Source organism: Leptosomus discolor, chromosome 4 (assembly GCF_034619465.1).
Source record: "Leptosomus discolor isolate bLepDis1 chromosome 4, bLepDis1.hap2, whole genome shotgun sequence".
NCBI lineage: Eukaryota > Metazoa > Chordata > Aves > Leptosomiformes > Leptosomidae > Leptosomus > Leptosomus discolor.
In genome coordinates this window covers 14003006-14027745 of record NC_141394.1, presented here as the reverse complement: position 1 = coordinate 14027745, position 24740 = coordinate 14003006, and the positions used below count along the sequence as shown (strand labels likewise).

The following is a 24740-nucleotide window of genomic DNA, read 5'->3' as shown; positions in this document are numbered from 1 at the left end:
GCGGTATTTTTGCAGTTTCTCTTACACACAGCTTTGCCTCTTTGAGACACTTTTTTAATTTTGTTTAAATTACACACCCAAATGGTGCACTAAGGAATGTAAAGCAGATACTAGTTACCTGAATATTATTAATATATACGTATGGAGAATTAAATCTGGAAGTGATACATTTCATTATTGCTAAATAGTCACCCTTGGTGTTATTGCCTTCATACCTACAGAGCATTGCTGTTTACCTTTCAATATTTTTATGATCATTGGCTTTGAAGTGAGAGTTATATCACTCAACAATGACTTGATGTTTCATGGCTTAAGAGAGAATATTGCTAAACATTTTTAGCAGTAGTAAATTATTGCTTTTACAATTACTGCTCTGAGTTTTTAGAACATTATTGAGCTAATTTTATTCTTAAAAAAAATTCCATAAAAATCTACCAAAAATACACCTGGGGAAAAAAAAACAAAAACATTTCCTACAGCAATTTTGAGACAGCTCGGACCTACCAAGTCTGAAATTATTTTATATCCACTTAGTTTTTAGCTCCCCTCCTCCCTACCCTGGAGAGAAGGGTTTTTTCTTTGCTTTCTTGCCTTTGAACAAAATCTGACTTGATACTCCATTTTCTTTTCCTACCACAGAATGGCAGGCTTGTAAGCTACCTAATATAACAGTCCTATTTTGGTAGAATTTTGAATACAAAAGAATTAGTGAATTTAAAATACCCAACAATGTATTCTAAACAGTTTCTCTCTTTGACATTTGGAAAAACATTAGAATATGATTTAGCTAACTTCAGTTTACATGGCACACTTTCATAAGAGGAGAGATGACTCAGATTTTAGTTAGTTTCCAACTCAGGTAATGATGACTTTGCAGTGGAAAATGCTAATTGCTGTTTTGGCCGGAAAAACATTCAGTTGTTCTGCAATTCTGTGTGGAGTTTTGCCATTCTCTGGTAAAAAAAACTGGGAATCCTACATGTTTATTACCTGGTAAAATCAATTTGATATTCAGTCACTGTTGGGTTCTTCAGAACTTATCAAAACTGCCTAAGTCCCCTGATTGCAACCCTTTCAGCCCAGCGCACTAGCTGATTGATATCCTCTGCTATTACTTAGAATACAGGAATACTAGACCCCTGCACTCTGTGGTTCTTTTCCATGTTACACAGCTGATTGATTGATAAAACTTCCTGGGGAGTCAGATGATTTCTCACAAGCAAACGAACAGCCAAAAGCACCTGGAGAAGGGCTGTTCTCTTAGTAGCGAAGATCCCTGCAAGGGAAAACAACCTCTAAGTCACAAACATGTACTGAGAGGGAGCGGGCCGCAAGTATCCTTTCTCTGTTTAACCTAGTAATGGTCTAGACGTAAAATAAAAAAAAATTGTTACATGTCCTTTTGATCATCATCTGCCTGTTCCACAACCCTGTCATACCCCCTAACATACAAGCATACATGTAACTCATAATAGCGAGCCCTAGTTCATAATCTATGAACTAAGATGATAACTCAGTTAACACTGACAGGAAAAGTTGCTTACTGAGATAAACCTTTCTGGGCTTAGACATGCATAAAAACCCCTTTATTCTTGTTCCCTGTAGCTTGCAAAGATGCATGTGCTTCCTTCTAACCTGGTCTTAGCTTGGCATATCTGCTCTAAAAATCAGAACAAATCTTAACATTCACAAACAAACACTTTTCTATGAAGCTCTGTGGCTTCTTCTTTCAATACAAACTGGTTACTATTTCAAAATATATATACAACTATCAGCAGAAATTTTGGTGCTACATCTTCAAGTGACGGAGCCACAGTTTGATGTGGTTATTTACACTTCCACAAATCCTCATACAAGATATGCAACCTCATCAATGAGCAAGCAAATAGAATATATATGCTGGTAATATCACGTATGTAGTTATGCAGTTCACCTGAAATGGGCCATTTAGTTGTGGAGTGCACACTAAGTATGTATACAGATGTGCGTGTTCCTATAGGCACACAGCTGCATACACTGCCAGAATTCTATTGGCATGTGTGTGTATGTGCTATTTGTATACAAAGAAAAATGCATGTATATCCCTATCTGCCTCACTGGAGAGAAGACAACAGAAGAGAGAGCAAAGGCAGATACGCACTCATGTTTGAGAGTGGCTACTGCACACCTTGTCATGCCAGTGTGAAAAGGACAGTTGCAGGTTGCTGGTTTTGCAGCCATTAATTTTATGTGTTACGGGAAGAGGGTAAAAAAAAAAGGATTTTTCAGTTCCTTTTGTTTTTTTCCCCCGTAAGCATCATTGGAAGAAGACCAAAGCAGAGCAACTATAAGTTAAATATACACTTGAGCTTAGCTGCATTACATAACTCTGTAGGAGAAGCAGGCTGAAAAGATTTTTTTGTTTCATTTAAATCTTTGTATTTTATTTATCTTCCTTTTCATCTCTTAACTCCTGTTAATTTTTCCTCCTAAATTACATCATCCTCTGAAGAACGCTGGGTTTCGCAGGCAGGCGGCTAGTCACCTGCAACAACCAAGGGGTCCTGCAGAAGCTTCCAGGCTGCTGTCTGTGTCAGACGCCAGTGTTTGATCCGTGGACATGGATGAGATGTCATTGACAGATGAGGATGGAGGGAGGCTTTCACTGCTGTTCACTGCTGCACCTGTGCTACGAAAACGAACACCAACGTGATTAAACCTGAAACCCCAGAACTTCTCAAAGCTTAAAAAGCAAAGGATACTTACCCTGTGGTAACAGGCATGTAAGTACACAGACCATTTTAAACAATGGCAAACATTAGCAGAAAATGGACCGTACAAACTTTAGGCATTGGATAATAAATATTTTACCAGGAAATTCTCTCCCTCAACAGTCTGTTTTGAAGAGGTATGGTTCATCTTGTGTCTATCACTCCATTTCTTTCTAGTCTTCTTAGAGTTACAAAACACCCAACAATCAGATGCCTGCTAGGATCACACAGGCACCAACAAGATGATTAAAAAACCCAACACAATCCTCCATACTCTCTCGTAAAATCCTGGTTTTCTTGTAGGCAGTTTAGTATAATGGGTGAAATCGAATTACCTAGTGGCAATGCAGAGAAGATGGCTGTGGGGGAGGCAAGGCTGAATTTTTTCCTCTTAGTTAAGGACTAGGTGACTAAGGCCAGGATTTCAGTTGTGACAGTATTTTTCTGCATCAAAGTTTACCTGTCCTCTGTAAAATGATGACAGTACCAGGTATTATCAAAAAAATCACTCTGACTTTGTGAAACAAAGAATATACCTTCATGAGATTACCATTAACATGAATGAATATTTATCATATCTCTGAATATTATCACAAATTATCTGTCCTATAAATGCACATAACTGTATGATAAATATAGAGCCACATCAATAATGTATTTATTGTGCACCTATGACTACTCAACCATCACTCTATCCATTAACCTCAGCCCATACTTAAGTTCTCAGAGTAGCAAACAACAGTTTGATTGGTATCTTTTCCCACTGAACTTTCAGGCAACATTTTGTTGTCATCTTTCCACCAAAATTAACACTGTCTGTAGTTGACAGGGATACATTAATTTTCATTAAATATTCACGACAATAAAATGTGATTTTGCATGATATTGCACAGCTGGAAATTGTAGCTAGTCACCGTGACACGCAGATCTTTGTTCTGCAGAGACATGCCATTTCATTCTTATGGCCGAAAAGTTTTCTTCGTTGACTTTTACACATTTTCATTTCCTCAAAACAGACAGAAATTAACATCTGTTGCCTTGAAAAGCAAGACAACACATCTAATAAAACATACTTAGTAAAATTACAAAACTCTCTATATATTCTTCATAGAGAAATTAATAGCTTTCTGTACAGCCTAGACAAAATATATGATGCTATGAGCAAAAGGAGAGGATTTCTGTCACTTTCCAGTTTGCAATAAAAACATTACTTTGAGAAAACAAGCTGCCATACCGTAACTCCAACCGCTCCTCTTTTCCTCAACTTTTTTTTTCCCTTTATACACATCCACTATAAATATGCACAAAACAGAAACAGATACGCTCATGTTCAGAGCTCCAGATGGGAACTGCTTTCTGCTGTTGTAGCGGCAGAAAGATGTTCTGGCATCAGAAGAACCCTTAAATTAGTTTATTCTCATGATAATTTGGAAAATAAAATAGTTAATTTTGTAAATACTGCAAAAAGAGCAATCTCAATGGTGTCTCATTGATGACTGCATCCATCTTTTCTGACAGAACTGTTTTTCTAAGAGTTATTTACACATACCTCATTCATAATGATCAGTAATCACCTAGTACAATACTGTTACTTCATGTTTACATGCTATTAAACCATGTGGCATTTTATGAAAATACTAATCAGCCAAGACAAATGCATTTAGGTATAGTCAAAATATGTCTGACTTTAATTACATTAATGACTAAACAATATATTACCTTTCTAAACATTTACAGTGCTGGACAGAAGCCTGCCATTAAGTCATGGATACTGTCTCAGCAATCAAATGCAAAGAATTCCAGTAGGTTGCTGTGCAGCTTTCTTTGATGAATGTGTGATCAACTTAGCTTAGCAAAATAACTGAAGAAATAGCTGCAGAAATTGTATAGGTGAAGACTGTGTTACAGTGATTCAGCACCACTGAATTCAATAAACCCTACTATGTGCATGTCAGCAAGTATCAACTCAGCCCATAAGTTTCTGGAAAGTGCATTTTTGTGGTTATTCCTAGCTTTCAGCACAATTCCATGTGACGTGACACACAGACCTGATAGTTACTGTCCCAGCCTCAAAGCACCCAGACTCACAAAATACCCACAAAACCAAATGAAACCACACCAAACCTGAATGAAAGAATTAAAGAATTCAGCAGCACAAAGCAGCACTTATGCACTCAGAAATCCAACCAAAACTGTCCTAGTCAATAAGTAATGCTTCATTTGCTATGCCTAGCACCTGCCTGGTGCTACAACAGCCTGCTTCTGAAGGGACCGGTTCCAGGTGAAACTGTGCTGAAATGATACAGGTGCATTCAAAAGAGAAAAAGAGCCCCATTTATGAATTTGCTGTTTGGCAGGAAGCTTCTCACTGACTGCAGGGTCGAGGAAAAGAGCGAAAGGTTAGAGCAGGTGAGAAACAGCTCTTGGGATCTGTTCCTGGCTCTGCCGTTGACTTGACAGCTACTCTTCTAAGCCACATGTCACCTTCCATGCTGTAAAGCAGGGATTCCTTCCTCAGAGGGCTCCTGTGAAGCCCTATTTAATTAGCATCTATGAAAGTGCCTTTAAGAATTGAGCTGCAAAGTGGTACAGATGTGGGAGAAAAAACTGAAAGGAGAATTGCAGCTTTTGCTGTTTCCAAAAAAATGTTGTGTCTGCCTTGGGGATTTGCTCAGCTTCTTTACATGATTTATAATTAGTAATTCTAGACATCCAATGTCTTGGCAAGTTCATCAGCTGCTTATTTGAGTCTCTGCACATGACAGAAGAGGGCTACTAAACCTATCCAGTAGTTCTTGAGTGACAGCAACAAAAATGACCAAATCAGACAGCAACTAAAAGGCAGGAAGAATAAAAGAGCAATTTTCATCAAGAAATGGAACTGCTAAGAATAAGATGTGCTAAGATCAGCGCTATATTCAGTATCCAGAAATGAGAAGACAGTTGAAAACGTTAGGTATGAAACTATAGCTGGGTAGTGAAGGCTAGAGGAGAGTGTGAGAGGAGGTTAGATAATAGGCAGCATCACAGCAGAGGAAATCTGCAAAAAACAGCAAGGGTCTTTACTTTGGACAGAACTTAAGTATAATTCTAAATAATCTACAGCCTTGTATTAAATTTTTTATTTAATGGAAATACTTGCTGTTTGATAATACCCATCAGAACTGCATTAACCAAACAGAAAACAGTGTTGGTAAATTCATCACATATCTTTGCATAAAACAGTTTATATCCTTTGCTTCTCTGCTTCAGAAGTGACAGAGCAGAAGAGTCCTGAGACTGCTAGTGAGAAGTTCTACTGCACTTCAAGGTAAAGTTAGTAATTTAAAATAAATAATACATCTTCCGTGGAACCCAGAAGGAGACTTCAACAGAAGATGCACATACGCATGTGTGACAGCCACATACAGACACACGTATGTGTATTCTGGAGAGGATACAGGTATATAAAAGGTACATATCTTCATGTTATAAGTGTGTGAATTATTCAACAGTCTTGAAGGCTGATTAAATTTAGTGGCTATTTCTCACATGTATTGTTGTGACTGAGTTCCACCGAGAAAACATTTTATTCTAATCACTTTTATTCTCCCAGGCTAGTAATGATATGGCATAGACCCTTTGAGTAGTGAGCATGTTGGTAAGGGGTACAGCATCTGAATTTATAAATAAAAGAGAACCGCTTAGCAATTCTATGACATAGAATAGAAAAGCAAAAACTACCACCTAAGATTAAATTCAATGTTCATGTGTGCATGTGGACATGCATATGTTGTTTGCACGTGTTGCTTACATATTTCTGTAGCACGTATATATACACCTAAACGCAAATCCTTCCACTGAATTCAGCACTGTTAGTGCCTTTAGCAGATAGGTTTGGACACTGTGATCTGTGAAAGACAGAAGACAACCAGATAAAGTGCAGAAAAAAACAGTAAGTTTTAAAGTTTGAAAGATGCGGGTAGTAAAGTTCAAAGGAAGGAAGACTGATTAGAGATGTGATAATGGAATTTACGTGAGCTAAAATCTGCCAGAAAGAAAGATGGAGGAAACTGTTCCCCATGTTCTCTGGAGAACAGGACAAGAAATAACAGTTAAACTGCAGCAAAAAAAGATTTAGGCAAGGCAATACAAAAAGCTTTTTGAAAATAAACAAGGTAGCCTACAGAGGTTTTTTTGGAACAGGCAGCAGAAATATCTGTTAGGAACAGTTTTAGACACAGTTGATTTTCTTTGTTGGACATGAACATGAGGGGCACTTGGTGTTCCCCCCAAGCCCCACACTTCAAGTTTGTATGTTGTATTAACTATTTCTTCACAGAACAAGAAGCACTAAGTGACTGACACCCTGATACACAGTAGCCTGTACTATCAATGGGCGACTATTATCCTTGGTGCTGTCAACTCCAGCTGTCTCCCCAAAAGCTCTGATCGAGTAATCACAGAAACCCATCTCCAGTTTGCTTGCTATGACTATTGATAGAGCGCTTTCTGAATTCTTGCCAAGAACACCGACCAATGAGCAATGTGTCTGTAGAGTCTCCCTCATTTCCCTTGTGCTCAGAACTGGTGACTTGGTTTACCTCATTCTTTCAGTATTTCATTCAGTTGGAAAAATTAAGTCAGGCACACAAAGTGATGAAAACCGGGAAATCTACTGTTTCATAAAACAGCCTCATCTCAGAGAAATTTTTAAACAGTTCCTATACTTGTTGGTGCCTAACAATCCAAACACAGTCAAAGGGGAACAGCAAAAGAAAGACAGGTAAGAAATGGCAATTTTGTGTGTTCAGAAATGTTTTACATAAACAATAAAACCCTTCCATGTAGTAAAAACAGAACATGGAATACATTAAAAAATCCCCTGGGTAGTTAATTCCTGAAAACAGTGACTACAGTGTTTCTTGATCATAAATCAGATTGCAACCACCATTCTGTACGAGAGACACTTAAGGATGAGGATTTATCAGACACTTATCAGGGCCCCAGATTTCTTTTCAGTGGTGTTACAATAATTTGGTAAATTAAATCTGCACATCTTATATTTTGTTTGCTACTCAGCAAGAACAAAATGGATTGTTTTCAATATCTTAATTCATTGATGTAAAAACCCAGGTGCATTGCTAGCGCTTTAATATTACCATCCAGCACTCTATTAACTTCCTCTAATGTTGCTGTGTTTCCCCTTGTCCTGTCAGTTACTAATGATGCATTCTTGTTCTAACATTATTTGCTCAGCAGCAAGTGAAAAATGAGAATGCAAAAAAAAAATCTTTGAAAATAGGCAGAGAACACTGACTGCTTTGAGAAATTATTTTACTTTGATGAAAGGCTCTACAGAAGGTAGTTTTATCCATAAATGCTACTGGAACACCGTGCTTAAAATCTGGGCACTTCAAGTCTGCCAGTGAAAGCGTACCTTCACAAATATGTATGTCTGTGTACTGACAGTCACAGTCTGCATTTCTGTGAAAAGACTGCTGATGTGAATTTTCCTCAGGTGAAATTTAGTTGTGACTTTTTTGTGACAGGACTTTAAGAATCCGTGTTTGAAGACAGCTTTCCCTTCTCATCGAAGCGTTAACCAAGCTTGTCAGCCAGCTGTTCTAATGTTATCAGACTTCTGAAAGGATAAACTACCAGAGTAGGTACCAGACGCTTGCACGGGGGAGGTGCAGTGTCACATGTCCAACAGATGGATACAACCTAACATCACCACTTTTGCTTATATCAACTAGAAGAGTATTAGTTCAATTATCCATCCATAAGCAGTATAATAATAGTAGTGTGAGATAAGCCTCCCTCCCCACAGGAATACGATCTGTAACCACAGATCTTTCCATAGAAAATACCAGGACAACTATATCTCAAATAGCAAGCAAGCTAATTTTTTACTGTTAACGTGACACTAGAGTGCAATTTATCAAGGTCAACCCATTAGAAGCACTGGATTTCATAAAAACTTCTTAATTGGTCTACATAACTGCAAGAGTAGCCCAAGTGCTTCAGCTATCTCCATTCTCTTTTTGTCAGTACAGAAAACACATCAAAGTTATTCAATGGGGCTGAGTACCTGAAGGAGAAGGCTGTCCTTTTACTACGCCATTTTTAGTCTTTTCTTCAGAATTCATTACTTCTTTGTAGATGAGTTCTGGAAGAGAGAAATGCAACAGTTACAAACAGGAACCAGTGCCTGTGATAGGAACAAAACAACTATCATGAAACACGGTGTCATAGCCCTCCCATGAGCTCTCTAGGTCTGCCCTACCTTGTCTTCATGAGTCTGACAGCTCTACTTGCCTAAGACCTCTCTCCCACTCCCCTCCTCTCATATCATCTCCTTTTGGAGCTGAATTGAGAGAACAGGGTTAAACTAGAACAGAGGAATTGTTTCAGGACAAGGGGCAACAGGCACAAACTGGAGGACACGAAGTTCTGCCTCAGCATGAGGAAAAACTTACATTACGGGTGACAGAGCACTGGAACAGGCTGTCCAGGGAGGTTGTGGAGTCTCCTGCTCCTGAGATATTCAAAACCCGCCTGGATGCAGTCCTGTGTAACCTGCTCTAGGTGAACCTGCTTTAGCAGGGAGGTTGGACTAGATGATCTCCAGACGTACCTTCCAACCCCTGCCAGTCTGTGATTTTTGTGTTTAATGCTGCACTATCTAGAAATGAAGCAGCACAGGAACACAGTGCTTCCTACTGTGGGTAAAATTCTGATGCATCGTCCTGCTGAACAGTACTCTGTTCTCAAGATGATACCCTTAGATTTCAATGAAGCACTGGCATCTGCACCTCCTGTGTTAACATTAACCTGTGTAGATAGTGACAGTTCTCAGGACATTTCTTATATTTTCATTACCAAAGGACCAGTTCACAGGGCTAGCATCAACTGTTCATGTCAAAGGAATTCTTTCAGACACACTTGGTGGTGGGACATGGCTGTTTCGCCACTGAAATAGCCCTTCCCATATAATTCTAAACTGCGATTACCTTTCCATTCCTCGATTGTATGTTCCCTTTCATCCAGCTGTTTATCATATATCTGGGGAGGAGGCTGCAGGAAAGAAACAAAGCTATTTAATTGATTGTCTGTTATATGTAAATAATTAGAAGTAATTATTTATAAAGATAAATTCTCTTCTCCCTCTTTGTTATTCATCCTGTATATGCAAAAACATAAGACACATTTGAATATTAAAAGGATTAACACTTCTGGAATTCAACTCTTTAGGTAGAAGAAATCAATATGCTTCTCCCTTTTGCTTTTAAAAAAAGTCATAGTTACAGTTGAAATAGAACCCAGGTCAACAATGCCGTTGAGTGTATACTGAGCCCAGAAACTCCACACACAGATTGTTCGCATTGGCAGAGAAAGTACTGTCAGAGTACCAGACAAATACAATCCTGATTAATTAGTAGTAATATTACTATATTAATTTTTAAGCTGCCCTTTAGACATCACACTTGCTGTTATACAAACTTCTCAGAGTAACTCTAATTATGAAGTAAATCTACAAGCCAGAATTTTTGATCCCTGGTCCAAATTCCCAAGCTTTCCAGTATACATCTTTTTAAGCAACTTGGCTTTGACCAGAAAGGTTTGGGGTTTATTTTACTATATTTTTTAGTTCATGAGAATGTCACAGAAGTAGCGGATCCTGGAATTTACCGAGACAAAGGCAACTAGAGTTTCTGAGAGCCTGAATACCTGCTTTCATTGGGCCAATAAGCCATGTGTTCATTGTCTCTCCTGATGTTAGCTGCTAAGTACAACTGCCAAGCAAGGCAGAGGACCCTCTCCTCCTTCCTTCTACCAAGAAGCTTCAGCATCTGAGGTAAGAGTATCTAATAAAGATGGAAACAAGACCTACAATACTTTTCTCGCTTGTATTTCCTCTAACTTTCATCTTGGTTACTTGGCCATTGTGTCCCTTTCAAAACTACTAAATGCACATTTACCAAGCTATTTTCTGATTCACTAAGTTGAGAATTTGCTCTCAGGACTCGAACACCATCAGTCTATTAAGCTGTTTGCATGCTACAGATACAACTCAGAAAGTAATAGCTCAGTGACGTAATACGGACCAAGAAAATTATAGATAGCTGAGAGCAAGGTAGCTGAACTGGACAAGTCCACTGAAAACAAGAGAAGTTCCTGCAGAGTGACATTTGTACTGGGGCTAAAGACAAGGGAATTAGGCGAAGTCCTGGATTGCCAAGTCTCATACCTGAGAAGGTGCCAAGAGGGAACCTGAAACATATGCCATGAGTTAAAGTGAGTGCCAGGACTCAGCAGCGGTACATGATGTTTTGCTATGTCAGCAAGGTAAGACACAACCACGTAAGAAGTCTGAGTCCAAAACCAATGCAGCCTAACAACCCTTCTTAGTCCCTTCCAGTCAGTCCTGAAGCTTAAGATAGATTCAACCAAAATCAATGCAATCTCTGTGGGGACACCATGTTTCTTCTGGTTGTGATATCAGAGAGCTGAACACTAAAGAGCGCAGGTGAGCCTCAGCATTGACCAGCGGGATGTGCCAAGTAAGCTCCACTCCTCCAGCTGAGCCTGCTGGACTACTGTTCAGCCATTCAGCCAGCCCAGCAGCATGCATTTCCTACCAGGGGACAGCAAAGAAAGCTGGAGGAGACAAGAACATGCTGGGGGGTTAGGTATTTACAGGAGACTTACAGAGGCTGTTAGCTCAACTACGTAACTGGCTCTTGGCTTTTATGGTAGCAGAAGGGGAGGTATTTGGCTGAGTTGTAGTTTGAATCACAGCGACAGACCCACTGCTTCTCTGCCAGGTGGAACCAAGTTGGACAAGAATGTCCTGCAAGTACCTTTCTTTCTAAAAGCTTCAGGGAGGGGCTTACAAAAAGCATAGACCGTGGGTAAAATTGCTCCTACCAAGTGTAAATATTCTTTTTACACCTTTCATCATAGAAAAACAGGGGTATTTCTCCCCCAGCCAGAAATAAGAGAACAGATTCCTTCACTACTACAATTCCCAAACACAAATTACAGAATCAAAATTAATTAGTGATTAAGTGCACATTCCTGTCCTCAGTTCACACAGCCACAAAGTCTTCAGCTTATGTCTCCTAATTTATTTCAGCTACATCTTAAGTAGGCATAATTGGCTAATAGGCAACAAGAAAAGCAGCAGTAATTATTTCCTAGATCAACATTCTGGAAATGAAGACATTTTCCAGGGAGAGAGTCCAGAATAGTCTCATTTGTTACCAAACTCCTACTTTGCTATGAAGACAATCAAGGGAGAGCAACGAAGCTCTGTACTTCACATGCCACAGAATGCCAGAAACTGCACCTGCACAGCACTTTGCTGTTGTATCACTGTTTATAGCGCAGACCTTTTTTGTGAGCTAGCAGAACCCACAGCTATAAAACATGGCTCTTGGCAGGAACATGAGAGCCAAGGGTAAAAAATATTCGGCATGATAATGACATGAATAAATCCTTCCTGTTCACACAGGCAGGATCTATAACCTCTAAAGCCTGTGCAGAACACAGGTGAATGGAGCTCTGCTGAGAGGCCGGCTCAGTGCTCTAGCGCTGGGAGAAGTGAAGCCTTTCCATCTAAATTCCTTGATACAAGGAAATGAGCTCTAAGGACATATTTTCATTGTTTCAAGGCACAGAGCTGAGCTGATAATACCACAACATTTTCAGGACTGAATTTATTTTCCCATGATCCTCATTAATCTTAATGAAAACTGCAAGGCTTAATATGTTTTTATCAGCCTAGATAATCTTCTCCAGGGCCTGACCACCCATTTTCTGCTAACTTGGTTTGGGGTTTTTTTAAGCAATTTCTAAAATTAGAAGGAGGAAGAGAGGTTTTTAACACAAGCATTGTCACAGCAATGGCAGAGCAGCTGCCATACCTGGGTCCTCCTGGGCACTTGATTCCAGTCCTTGTACAAAGGTTGGCATAAAAAATACTTTGCTACCAAAAGCCTTAGAAAATGACTGAGTTCATCATATGCTCTGACAGGGGGGTTGGACCAGATGATCTTTCGAGGTCCCTTCCAACCCCTGACATTCTGTGATTCTGTGATTTTTAATTTTTTATGAGGATGTAGTTGCAGTATTATAGACATTCTTATAAATCCTTCATACAGCACATCCCAACTGAGAGTTACATGGTTTAGTTTGTATAGGTGTGAGAAAAAATATAGTTAAACTAGCGTTAAATCAAAGTAGAGTGTGGATCAAGCCTATGGGTGGCAGCATCTAGCTTCAGTTTAAGGTAGTCATTTTCTCCCCAGATCAGATTGATTTGTAAGCAATCACATTGGCAACAATAACAAAGAAGAGTCTATTTTTGGATCCAGAAGAGAAGGACTGAATTCTATTTTTCTTGTAGACATTAAAAGAATACCTTGTTGTTTCAGTGGTTCTGGCTTTTACAATTTATGAATGGATTTAATTTTTTTTTGCATTAAATTTAACATTAATTGAATATAATAAAAATTACCAGAAAAAACCCAGAACCCCCGAAAATATCTACATGGACCTTTTTCTAAAAAAAAGAACCAACCCCAAACTGCTCCCCCCCAAACCAAAACCCACAAAAGACAGGTTTTTTTCATGTGATCAGATAAATATCAGGAGACTACTGGATTTGTTAAACACCTTTCTAATATCCATGGAGGAAAAGCTTTTTACTAGGGAAAAAAGCAAAATATATGTTGAGGCTGACGTATTGTCTCTTTCCCAAAGCAACATGGATTGGTTTGTATGCCACTGCTAGAAAGCAAAGGGAATGGGCTGGAGCTCAGACTTGAATAAATCCTGCCATCTCCATCCCTGCCTCTGCAGAGCTACTACCAGCACAGTGAAGACCTTGGGATGAGTTGCTTTTAGAAAGCTTGGCAGGAGCAAGGCTTTATTCTGCACCTGTTTCCAGAATCACAGGCTCTGGAGCAGTAGTTGTGGAGCCACGCACAAGGCAACGGCAGAATTAACAATATACAAATCAGAGGCAATGCAGGCTGTAAAAATTAATGGTATGATCCTCATAACACATAAACATAAAAATCCCTTTGTGTTTTATGACAACCTAGATTGCTACTGATACCATTTATATATTTATTTCTGCAGTGCAAGCCAAAGTACACCAGTGTGCTCTCACCCCAGGCCTGAAGTCTCTTTAGCTAGAGAGGAAAGTGTCAAGGGCATTGGATTTCACCCTATATTGCCCAAGGACCCAGTAGTGGGCTGGGCACAATCTCAACTATAGATATGGAAGAAGAGATGCCTCTGAACCCATTAATTCCTCAGACTCTTTGCAGAGCCTTTTGGAAAACTCCATGCACAGCATTCATCCAAGAAACTGTGGTCTGAGCTGTTTCTGAACAGCTGGACTGTAAGGATACCATGCATCAGGAGTCAAGCTTACTTGGCTGCACACAAATGACTGAACAGCTTGCAGATACGTACAACAGGAAGCTGGAAAAAGCTTTAGTTTGGGTTGGAAAAGAAAAAGAAGAAAAGAAATGCCTCTTTGTACTGTAACTACTACTTCTCACTAACATGAACAAAGACCGCTGCAGGAGCTGTGTTCAGCTTCCATAATTAATCAGCTATAAATGGACAGATGTCACTGACTAGAGAAAATATCTGTGCTTGAGTACGAAGCACAGCTGCAAACTTCTCTTGTAAGATAACACATGTGCACCATTGATCTCTAAGGAGAAAACCAGACCCTGTACTGATTGATAAAAGAACTCTGTGGCAGATCACCAAAGAGTTTAGATACGATGTCTTTGCTCACTGGGCTGAGCAAGAGAAAAAATTACCAGAAAATATGCACAACCTGACGGCCTTGATTTTGCCATGAAGTGTCACATATAGTGAAGGTGACACCTTCTTTAAAGTGTTGTTTGCCAAGGTCACAGAGCTCACCAGAAGCACTTCTCCACCATCATGGATGTTCAGCACTCACAGCTAAATAAGAGAGTGGTGACTTTTTTTTTTCTCATGACAAACTATGAAACTTGAAATTCATTTGAAGAGATTGTATTTAACAGCTGGTCATAGATAGTTTATACAGGGCTAAGACAATACAGCAGTGGTTTCTATCATCCTGTACAGGACCTCAGACAGGACCACAAACCAAGATCTCTTCACAAGCACTGTTGGAAACAGCATCACATTAATAAAAGGTAACATACAGGCTGGCATGCATAGAAAAATAAATGATAATTCACAACTCAGCCCCTCGTGGGTGGTCTAGATGAACAGATACTCCACTGAAATATAAATTCAATGAAAATAAAAACAGTAACGAAAGCAGTGTGAGTTACAGTGAATAAAACCCCGCAAAAATCTATCACTTGTAAAATTCTGTCAACATAGAGAAATGCTTAAAAGGAATATTTTTAACATCTGATCTTTCTGTTTTCTAAGAAATCTCTCTTCTAATGGATGGCATATGTCTGATAACAAGCAATAACTACAGGGACAGTAAAATCTAAGATGAATTTTGAAACCAGTTAACAGAAAATATCAGATGATAATCTAAGGCAAATTTTGCTGCTAGATTTGTTCCCACGGAATGGAACAATATTGCTCCCAAGTAGGAACCAATACGAGATCACACAGGTATTTAAAATGAAGTCATTTACAGGTGAAGAAAAAATGTGCAAGATTAAGTCCTAAACAATTGTCCCTAAACAGCAAAAATTCTTCTAAGATAGCATCTTCCAGAAATGTGCAAGCAAATCTTTTTGGCCAAAAAATACTTGGTTAATTTTTTATGAAATAGCATAATAATTGAAAAACTAAGGGGAGGAATAGAAAGCAGCCACAGTCTTGCATAAGAATGTGACTTTGATACAGGTAAGTAGGTACCCCATTCAAAATTATTTCTAATGCCAACAATATGGAAGGAGTTAGACTAGAGATCAGTCAGCTCAAGCCAATGCAGTCCTAGAGAACAACCAGCACAAGTGTTCTGAAGTTTGATTTGACAGCCACCCAGACAGCAATGCTAAAGCTATTCAACAGCAAGTGTCTAGGAATCATTCTGTTCACAAACAATATAAACATTTTGGGATAAAAACAGTGACATGCATATAGGCAGCATCACATAAACATTAGGGGACAAACAAAAAATTAAATATTGATTTGGGGTTTATTCACAGACCATCTCAATGAAGGATAAGAATCTATAGCAACTTCAAAAAAAGGCAGCTGTGTAAAAGAAAACAGTCTCAAGCACAGCATTTTCAGACAAGAAAGCAGAAAAGCTAATATATCATCAGGGAGATAATTCAGATTATCTACAATAAACAGGTGAGTCTACATGTGGAGGCAAAAGTTGTTGGAAATGCCTTCTTTCATAAAAATAGAACAAGAGCACTTTGAGGGAGAAAAGGTATCAGGTGTCTCATTCACAATAATAGTCCAAATGTTGTTATGTAGGCAAATAACATGAGAGTAATAAACATAAGATTTGTTTGAAAGTGGAACCTAGACAGTTTCTGCATGTAACATACAGGAAGAAGGAATCTTTAACTGAATGATAAAACAAGAGAAGTAAGGTCTACAGGTTCCTATTCTGATTTTACAATACATTTCCTGTCTAATATCAGTAAATAATACTTCTCCTCTTTGAGCTCTGGTTTCCCTACAAATAAATTAGGAGTGAAGACTGATAACAAATTTCAACAGTTCCTAAAATCTTGGGAATTCCACATAATCATAAACACTCATTATCTGTATGTTTTCATGTTTTTTTTAAAACACGTATTTTAGTTAGTTATAACTGGTTGAATACAGAAGTTATCTTAGCTGTGACTAATACTATTCAAATTAATTTCAGAGTAATGTTGTATGCTCTGGAGAACCTAACAGTGTGACTTTATGATCCAGGATACTGTGGCAAGCTGAGTGGGCTCAAAAGAAGCTGCCTAACTAGATTAGTATGTTAGATATAAGGATTTCCTCTAAATCCAAAGCCTAGCTTACCTACTCACTCCACAAGGAAGCTTAAAAACTGTGCAAGGGCTGTTTCTAAATGTAACTATGATGACAGTTGCAGAGCTATTGAGGGCTTTGGACGTGGTTCGTTTTTATGCAGACGTCTCTGGGAGAGTCAGAGCACTGTTTCTGTAACCTCCTGCTGTTAGTGAATAGCAAGTCTAATAAGCACATCTAATAACATATCGTCTTCCTCTCTGTATCAGGGAATCACAACATGTCACTTAAGGTCAACCATAAGAGTTTAATGCTGTTACACATCAGTGGGGAAAGGGTATTGCATTCCTACCATTTCCCTTTTGTGTTACAGTCTTTGCCTATTAGAATGAGGCATAATAGTTTTATTGCCCCCATACAGCCTGTGAAAGGCCAAAAACTTTTAATACACATATAAAAAGGGACTGTAACTGTCTCACTAGTCTGCTTTTTAACCGGACAAGGCTACTTTATCTGTTCCCTTCACATCCATAATGCTGTAAATCTGGGCAGACACAGACAGTCATTACCTCCAGGTTAAACTTTGACCCCAAATTCTCTGCTTATTCCCTGAACTGTCTTCGGTGCTTTTCATGGTCTACTCCAGCACACACTGACACTTCATGATATTGCAAGAGCTCACTTTAAAACTCCTGTCACATTAAACGCTTTCAGTTACCTGTCCTCCTAGGCCTCTGAATCAAATGAATACTGTACCACAGATGCCAAGTAATCTAACTAGACAGCTAAGTTAAGTCCCTTCCCCTGCCCCCCGCCAGTGCTATACTGGTTGAAAACACCATCTTGTTTAATACCTCTGTATCTTAATTTCTGTGTTATCCCTACAGGGTTATTGACAGTGGAAGGAATCCTGCCTCATACTTATACACTATGGAGGATGACTCAAAAAACCCCAAATCACCCCACTACCAAACCTTTAGTCACATGATGAAAGACCTCACTCTGTGGAATAGTGGTTATCAAGTGCCACCAAAGAGACAGTGCAGTGAACATGGACAGATATAACACAATGCAAGCTTCTAAGTTCCAGTGGGGCAATCAGGAAAAACAGTGAGAAATTAAGCACAATGCAAGTGACCAAAAGCATCTCCATCATTCATTTTCCTGTTGCTCTCTTTTCAGGTTCCCTGGCCTGCATATTTGCAAGGCAGTCTGTGAAAAAGCAGGGTGGCTTCCTCATCATGCTGCAAATCCTAAATTCATTAAGGTGCCAGCTGGTCCTCTGCAAACTTTCCCTAAGGAAGTGGCGGAGTATCTGTCTTTGGTAGTCCATCCTTTCTCCCACTCCTCCGTCCGCTCCATCCTTGCCTGCCCACTTTGCAGTCAATAGCTGAGGCTCCTATTGTACCCTCTGTCACTCAGCCCATGAAATAGACGCAAATCTCTGAAGCTAGTGTGCTCATCTAGGAAGAGACAAGGCCCCCTTGAAAGGCAAATCAAAAACTGCAGTTAGTACCTGTTGGCTGCAATCTAGAAAGACAGAATGTAAAATCTGGCTTACAGCTTTTCTTCTCCCTTTGCCAGGAAGCAACAGAGCTATTACTTGAAATCTAATAGACAGGTACATCCACAAATACAACGTACTTCCTTGTGTAAAGGAAGAGAGGAAAAGATGAAGAATCCTGCAGGTAAGCTTCTGTAAAGTGCTCCTGATCCCTCTGCCTGACAGAGGAGTTCTGATCTGCCTGTTTGTCACACGCAGAGTGATGTAATGTCAGAACCCAGACAACAGAGAATTGAAGTGTTGAGCTTTTATTGAGTCAAAGACAACCAAGCTTTTATTAAATTTCTGTCTCTAAAGCTTTGTTCTCAGGCAGGAAAAATAAATTTATGCACCTTGAATGAGACGAGTTGCAGAAGACAGATTCTGACACAAGACTCACTGAATGCAATTGCAAAAAAAAAATAAATCATAGGCTGTAAAATAGTATGTTTGTAAAATGCAGGAGCAAGCAACTGCAAACCAGCAAGGCTCGTGATTACCCCAAGGAAAATTCACAAAAAAGGGTGAAAAAAAGGACCAAATTTGCTACTGAAATACAAACACCCACCTAAAACCTGCTTTAACAAAAGATCATCTTGGGGTAAAGATACCAGGGGACAAATGCTTCAAAAATGGCCAACATAGTAAAAATAGCACTTCTGAATTTCAACATGAAATAAGCAAAGAGAACAGAAAACAAGAGTAGAGCTCAATACTCAGATTTTGCAAACACAAAATCCATTAACTGGTTTATCAGCTAGCTGAAGCAGCAAAGTGTTAGAATAGTCCGGTCTCCTGATAATCAAAATACCTTTAAGAGACAGAGAAGCGTTGCACAAATGTTGGAAAGGACACTAGTTTGAGTAAGAACGGCTACTGTGCTCCACATTGGCTCAACGTCTTTCCATCACTTTACTATTATGTAAGTTTGCGGGACTGTCATGGAAAGAGAAAATGTCATGACCTCTTCCTTGGGTTGGAAATATTCCAGACAGGGAACACAAACAATTTCATGCAACTTATTACGCACTGAGAACAGAAACTTCATAGCAGCAGACTCGCCTTAGGCTGATATATGTTTGCATAAACCAGCAAATTTCGTCCTATTCCAATCATAAACACAGATACCAAATCTGTAAATGAATGATCATAAGCAACATCGGGTTAAATAGTTGGAAAAAACTATTTAGATCGTGGTCTTTCATTTGCTTTTGTCCTTCATTTATAAAAGCTAGCTCCCAAACACAGCTAAGATAGGTAGGCAGAAAAAGTTGAGACCATACTGGGAAAAACCCTTAACTGCATTCCATGAAAGAGTTAACGATCAGTATACGTTTGTCTACTTTCCCCGCAAGACATTTTTATAAGCTTCACAAACTACGGCATAGTTTGTGGGAAAAAAGGCCTGATACCAGTGTGAGGATTTCAACATGTTTCAACAGTGCTTTGATCTAGAATTGTCTTCCGGTTTACATCAAAACATGCCTGGACGCAGTGATCCTGTGCAACCTGCTCTAGCTGAACCTGCTTTAGCAGGGGGGTTGGACTAGATGATCTGCAGAGGTCCCTTCCAACGCCTCCCATTCTGTGATTCTGTGATTCCGTGATTCTGTGATCTAGAAACAGTTTAGCTGCAGAACTGAGGTCCAGTGGCAGTGGTAGATTCCATTTTCACCTTTCAAAATTCAGTGTGCTAGATCCACAGATACATCAGAAAAGTCAGTGATGAAATGTGCTGGTGCAGTTGTTTCACAGTATACATTGATAAAATAGCTTACCAAGACAGGGGAAAATTACTTGTTCCATTCAAATTGGAATAGAAAACTTACGATGTACACAACCTGGAAGAATCAGACCACAATTTGTTCTTCATACTGATGTCCCTGAGTTGTTTTATTTTTTCAAAAACATCAATGAGCTAGAAAACCATTTTTAGGTTTTTACATGTCATTCAAATAGTACTTCTCTGTGCAATTGTACCCTATCGTAACTTCTGCAGTTTAGTTCATCAAAGACAAATTCACAGAGTCAGATTATTAAATGAATCAGCAAAAGTACCTACCTCTCAAAAAGCTCATTTGTTGGACATTTTTAGATAAGCACCAACTCCCACCCCTGCTACACAGTTGGCAAGATCTAACAAAAATACATAAGACAACAGTAATTTCCCCATTGCCCATGACATGCTTAATGCATGGTGTTAGGAAATGTTTACTGCATTTGATCCTCTCTTCTGCAACTGTAAGGTGGATATTTCAGTGAAGTATTTATTTGAGAGAGATGCAAAGACTTTTGTGATAGTAGTTCAATTCTTTATCCAATACCCTTAATAATACAAAATTGCAACAAGTAACACAGAAGAACAAGTGAATTAGTACGATGCAGAGCCTGGCATACGTGGTGGGCCGACCCTGGCCAAAATGTCAGGTGCCCACCAAAGCCACTCTATCACTCTCCCTCCTTAACTGGACTGGGGAGAGGAAAAAATAACAACAGGCTTGTGGTGTTGAGATAAGGAAGGGAGATCACTCAGCATTTACCGTCACGGGCAAAACAGACTCGACTAAAGGAAAATGTAATTTATTACCAATTAACTCAGAGAGGAGTAATGAGAAATAAAACCAAATCTTAAAACACCTTCCCCCGACTCCTCCCTCTTTTCCCAGGCTTAACTTTGATCCCGATTTTCCTCCCTCCTCCCCACGAGCGGCACAGGGAGGGAAACAGGGAATGGGGGTTGGGGTCAGTTCATCACTCTGTTGTTTTCTGCCGCTCCTTCCTCCTCAGGAGGAGGACTCCTCACACGTTTCCCCTGCTCCAATGTGGGGTCCCCCTCACGGGAGAAAGTCCTCCATGACTTCTCCAACGTGAGTCTTCCCACGGGTTCAGTCCTTCATGAACTGCTCCAACGTGGGTCTCCTCCATGGTGTGCAGTCCTTCAGGAACCGACTGCTCCAGCGTGAGCCGCCCTCACGGGGTCTCTAGCAGCAAACCTGCTCCAGCGTGGGCTTCTCTCTCTCCACGGGCCACAGGTCCTGCCAGGAGCCTGCTCCGGTGCAGGCTTCCCACGGGGTCACAGCTTCCTTCAGGGATCCACCTACTCCGGCGTGGGGGCCCTCCACGGGGTGTAGGCAGTCATCTGCTCCACCGCCCATGGGCTGCAGGGGGACAGCCTGCCTCACCATGGTCTTCACCACAGGCCACAGGGGAATCGCTGCTCCGGCGCCTGGAGCATCTCCTCCCCCTCCTTCTTCACTGACCTTGGTGTCTGCAGGATGTTTCTCTCACACATTCTCACTCCTCTCACTCGCTGCAATTACTGCTGCCCAACAACTTTTTCACTCTCTTAAATACGTTATCACAGAGGCGAAAAACGCTGTTGCTGATGGGCTCGGCCTTGGCCAGCGGCGGGTCCGTCTTAAAGCCGGCTGGCATTGGCTATATCCGACATAGGGGAAACTTCGAGCAGCTTCGTACAGAAGCCACCCCTGTAACCCCACTGCTACCAAAACCTTGCCACGCAGACCCGTTACAGCATAATATAAACTACTGCACAAAGCTGTAATCATTTAAGATATTGGATATCAGTGCAGTGTAACAAGATAATCCAGAAGGTATCCTAAAGGATACACTAGGTTCCCCTGGTCCGTGTCTGAGGTCACAGACAGAGGGACACAGCATGTTGTGCACAAACACAGCTTTTTCCAAGAGGAAACAAGTTACTTCATGCTTGAAGCACTAAATCACTCGTGTTACCAGCAAACAAGTTTATCACATACCTTGCTGTCTTGTAAAGAACTAATAGCTGATCAGACAATCAAGTGCTCAGCCAGAAGTGGCAAGTTGTAACACGGATGCACAAGTAAAACTTGCTGTCCAGTGTAGCACAACTTCTCCTTGTAGAGGCACTGCCAGTTAGTAAGAGTCCCAGAACCTCTGGACACTTTTTTTGAGAAAGAACAGAAAGCCACCAATCTCCCACGAATCTGAGAAACTTACTCCATCATGAAGACAATGCCAATAAAAAACACAGACTAACCGCACTTCAACAGCTGAATCAAGAAGCAAAGAAAAGCCAAGTGAGTTAAGTTTTTTCCAGAAAATAATTAGTAAATGATTCACAGCTAGCCACTGAAGGTGTGTCAGCATGAACAGATGGAAATTTAGAATTTCATAAACTGTTAATCGCAAAAAAGAATGTCCTCCAGCTTAACTCTTCCTCTGAAAACAAGACTCGAAAAATAATGAGTGTTAAATGAAGCCAGGCTCTTTCTAGACAAAACAGAATGAATATCTATTAATCCCATGTTCTTCTAGTTAGGTTACCCTGCACACAACCTGAACCTTCCTGATTTTTAACCTGCTGTGATCCAAAGAGAAGAAGGGTCTCTGTACCATAGAGCGATTGATGTCAAAGCAATTCAATAACAGTTCACTGTCAAAGTACTCATGACAAAAGTATTAATATGATTCTACAGTATGTTATTGACAGGACATAGCATGTTTTGGAAGAGAAAACTCTGAAGCTAAGAGAGACAGAGAAAGCAGCTGGGGATGCTGATGTTCAGCCCATGTTAACTGCACAATAACTGTGCAAAGAATCAGGTGGGTGAAGAGAACAAAGGGTTATCTAAAAAGATGCAATACAGACAAAGATGCAAACTACAAATAACTGGAATGACACTAGGCATTTGAAGTTGAACATCTAAAGGTGCTGTTCCTTCCTCATAGGACGTCCTCTGTACTTTGAGGTGCTATGGGAGCAATGACAGTTTGGTTTTCCACTGCTTTGCACCTCCTGTACTAAGCAATAAAATGCAGGCAACAGTGAAAACGCAAGGAATGTGATTTGATAGCATGTGGCACCACATTTGTACAGGTATCTATGGTGATAGGAGGTGCATGTGAGAGACTAACGCCTCAATGAACTAGACTAATTACTGGAGGCTTTTGAGAGCTAGTGGGCTCATTAGATTCTAGCCAATTCACCTGGCAGGCAAAATGAATAATTATTATCCCTGTTTTACAGCCATGATCCAGAAAAAGGATATGAGGACTCTAAGGTACAATCAGAAATTAAACCATTGTGTATTCAGGCATAAAAGTACCCCTGGTCTCTGTCTGCGTCGGAGGACAGTAATACGAGGTTCAGTATCAGCTGTAATTCTAGGTGTGTATGGCAAGTTTTTCCTTCCAAAAGGGCAACCTCATTATGACAAAAATTCAACCTCTGCTTCAATCTGAAATACAACCAAGAGCATACATTTGGAAATTGGACAAATCATTGCATCAAAATATCCACTGTATCAAACTCCCTTCCTGTTCTGCATCAGAAGTGGCTCTCCATGGTTAAATTCAAAGCGCACCTAAAGAGGGACCCAAATCTGAGTTCTGACATGAGAGGCGTTCCACAAAATGGAGTTAAGAAGTGCACGGAGATACAACAGAAGTATCTGAGAATGGAATGAGATCTTCAAGAGGGATGTGAACCTAACATGTCCATGCAAGGGGGTAAAATATTGCAGGATATTAAATGTTTACGCTTCAGACTGATAAACTTCTTTCTTGAAGAAACTAAACAGGATACAAAAAATAAAGGCTCTTTAGATAGCAGAACCATCCCCTATAAAGCATTCCTAAGTAACACACTCTGCAAAAATCCTATGCATGTGAAATTTGATGGGGTTTTGTGCATTCCGTTTACTGTTACTTTCAAGAACACACACTGAATTGGAGCATATAACTAAACAGCAGTGATTTAATTTTGCAAGGTTCAGGGTCCTAGTTTCCTATTGTGGTTAATTAAGATTTCTAAACCTTTTGAAATACTGAGCTCTGTTTTCATACATTTCATACAGAGTATTACAGAGAACATCTCTGAATGTACACCTATAACCTACTATATCACATCACTAAACTGCCTATATATTGCACTTATTCCTGTTAACACCAGCCTCATCAAGGTATATGGAGAGGTGTCTAGAGCATGACAGGATTATAAGAAAAAATTCCATTTCTGTTTGCACACAGTGTACATGATACTGAACATTGAACCATGGCCCAGGAAAACACATGTGCCCCTGCTTCATTTTAAGGAATAATTTAATTCCTGCTAATATTTTTCTGAATCTCAACTTCAGGTTATTTTATTGTTTTGTTTAATTCTCCGCCTCTTCATGTATATCCTTGAACACAAACATAGGAAGTGACGTTTGCTGTTTTCCACAAGGAAAGGTTTAGAGAGAAAGACAGTATATTTCCCAGACTGACTTACATAGCTAATTCCAGGGAGCTACAGGTCTGTCAGCCTGACCTCAGTACCAGGCAAGATTATGCAACGGTTCATCCTGGGTGTGCTCACACGGCAAGTGCAGGACATCCACGGAATCAGGCCCAGCCAGCATGGATTTATGAAAGGCAGGTCCTGTTTGACCAACCTGATCTCTTTCTATGATCTGGTGACCCACCCAGTGGATGAGGGAAGAGCTGTGGATGTT

The 24740-nt window shown here is 40.0% G+C and overlaps 1 protein-coding gene across 4 annotated transcripts in view; it reads right to left on the bottom strand.

Annotated features, from left to right (window-relative positions):
• Nucleotides 1-2520: 2520 nt before the first annotated feature.
• The window catches only part of MAPK10 (mitogen-activated protein kinase 10), a 92971-nt gene continuing 70751 nt past the window's right edge, over nt 2521-24740 (bottom strand). For 3 of the 4 annotated variants that reach the window (XM_086464727.1, XM_086464728.1, XM_086464730.1), the window contains 3 exons: nt 9746-9809; nt 8824-8901; nt 2521-2663 (listed from right to left, as the gene is read on the bottom strand). In XM_086464727.1, coding sequence (XP_086320853.1) covers nt 2521-2663; nt 8824-8901; nt 9746-9809 — 285 coding nt within the window. The remainder of the gene's footprint in view (nt 2664-8823; nt 8902-9745; nt 9810-24740) is intronic. The other variant, XM_086464729.1, reaches the window with a different exon arrangement.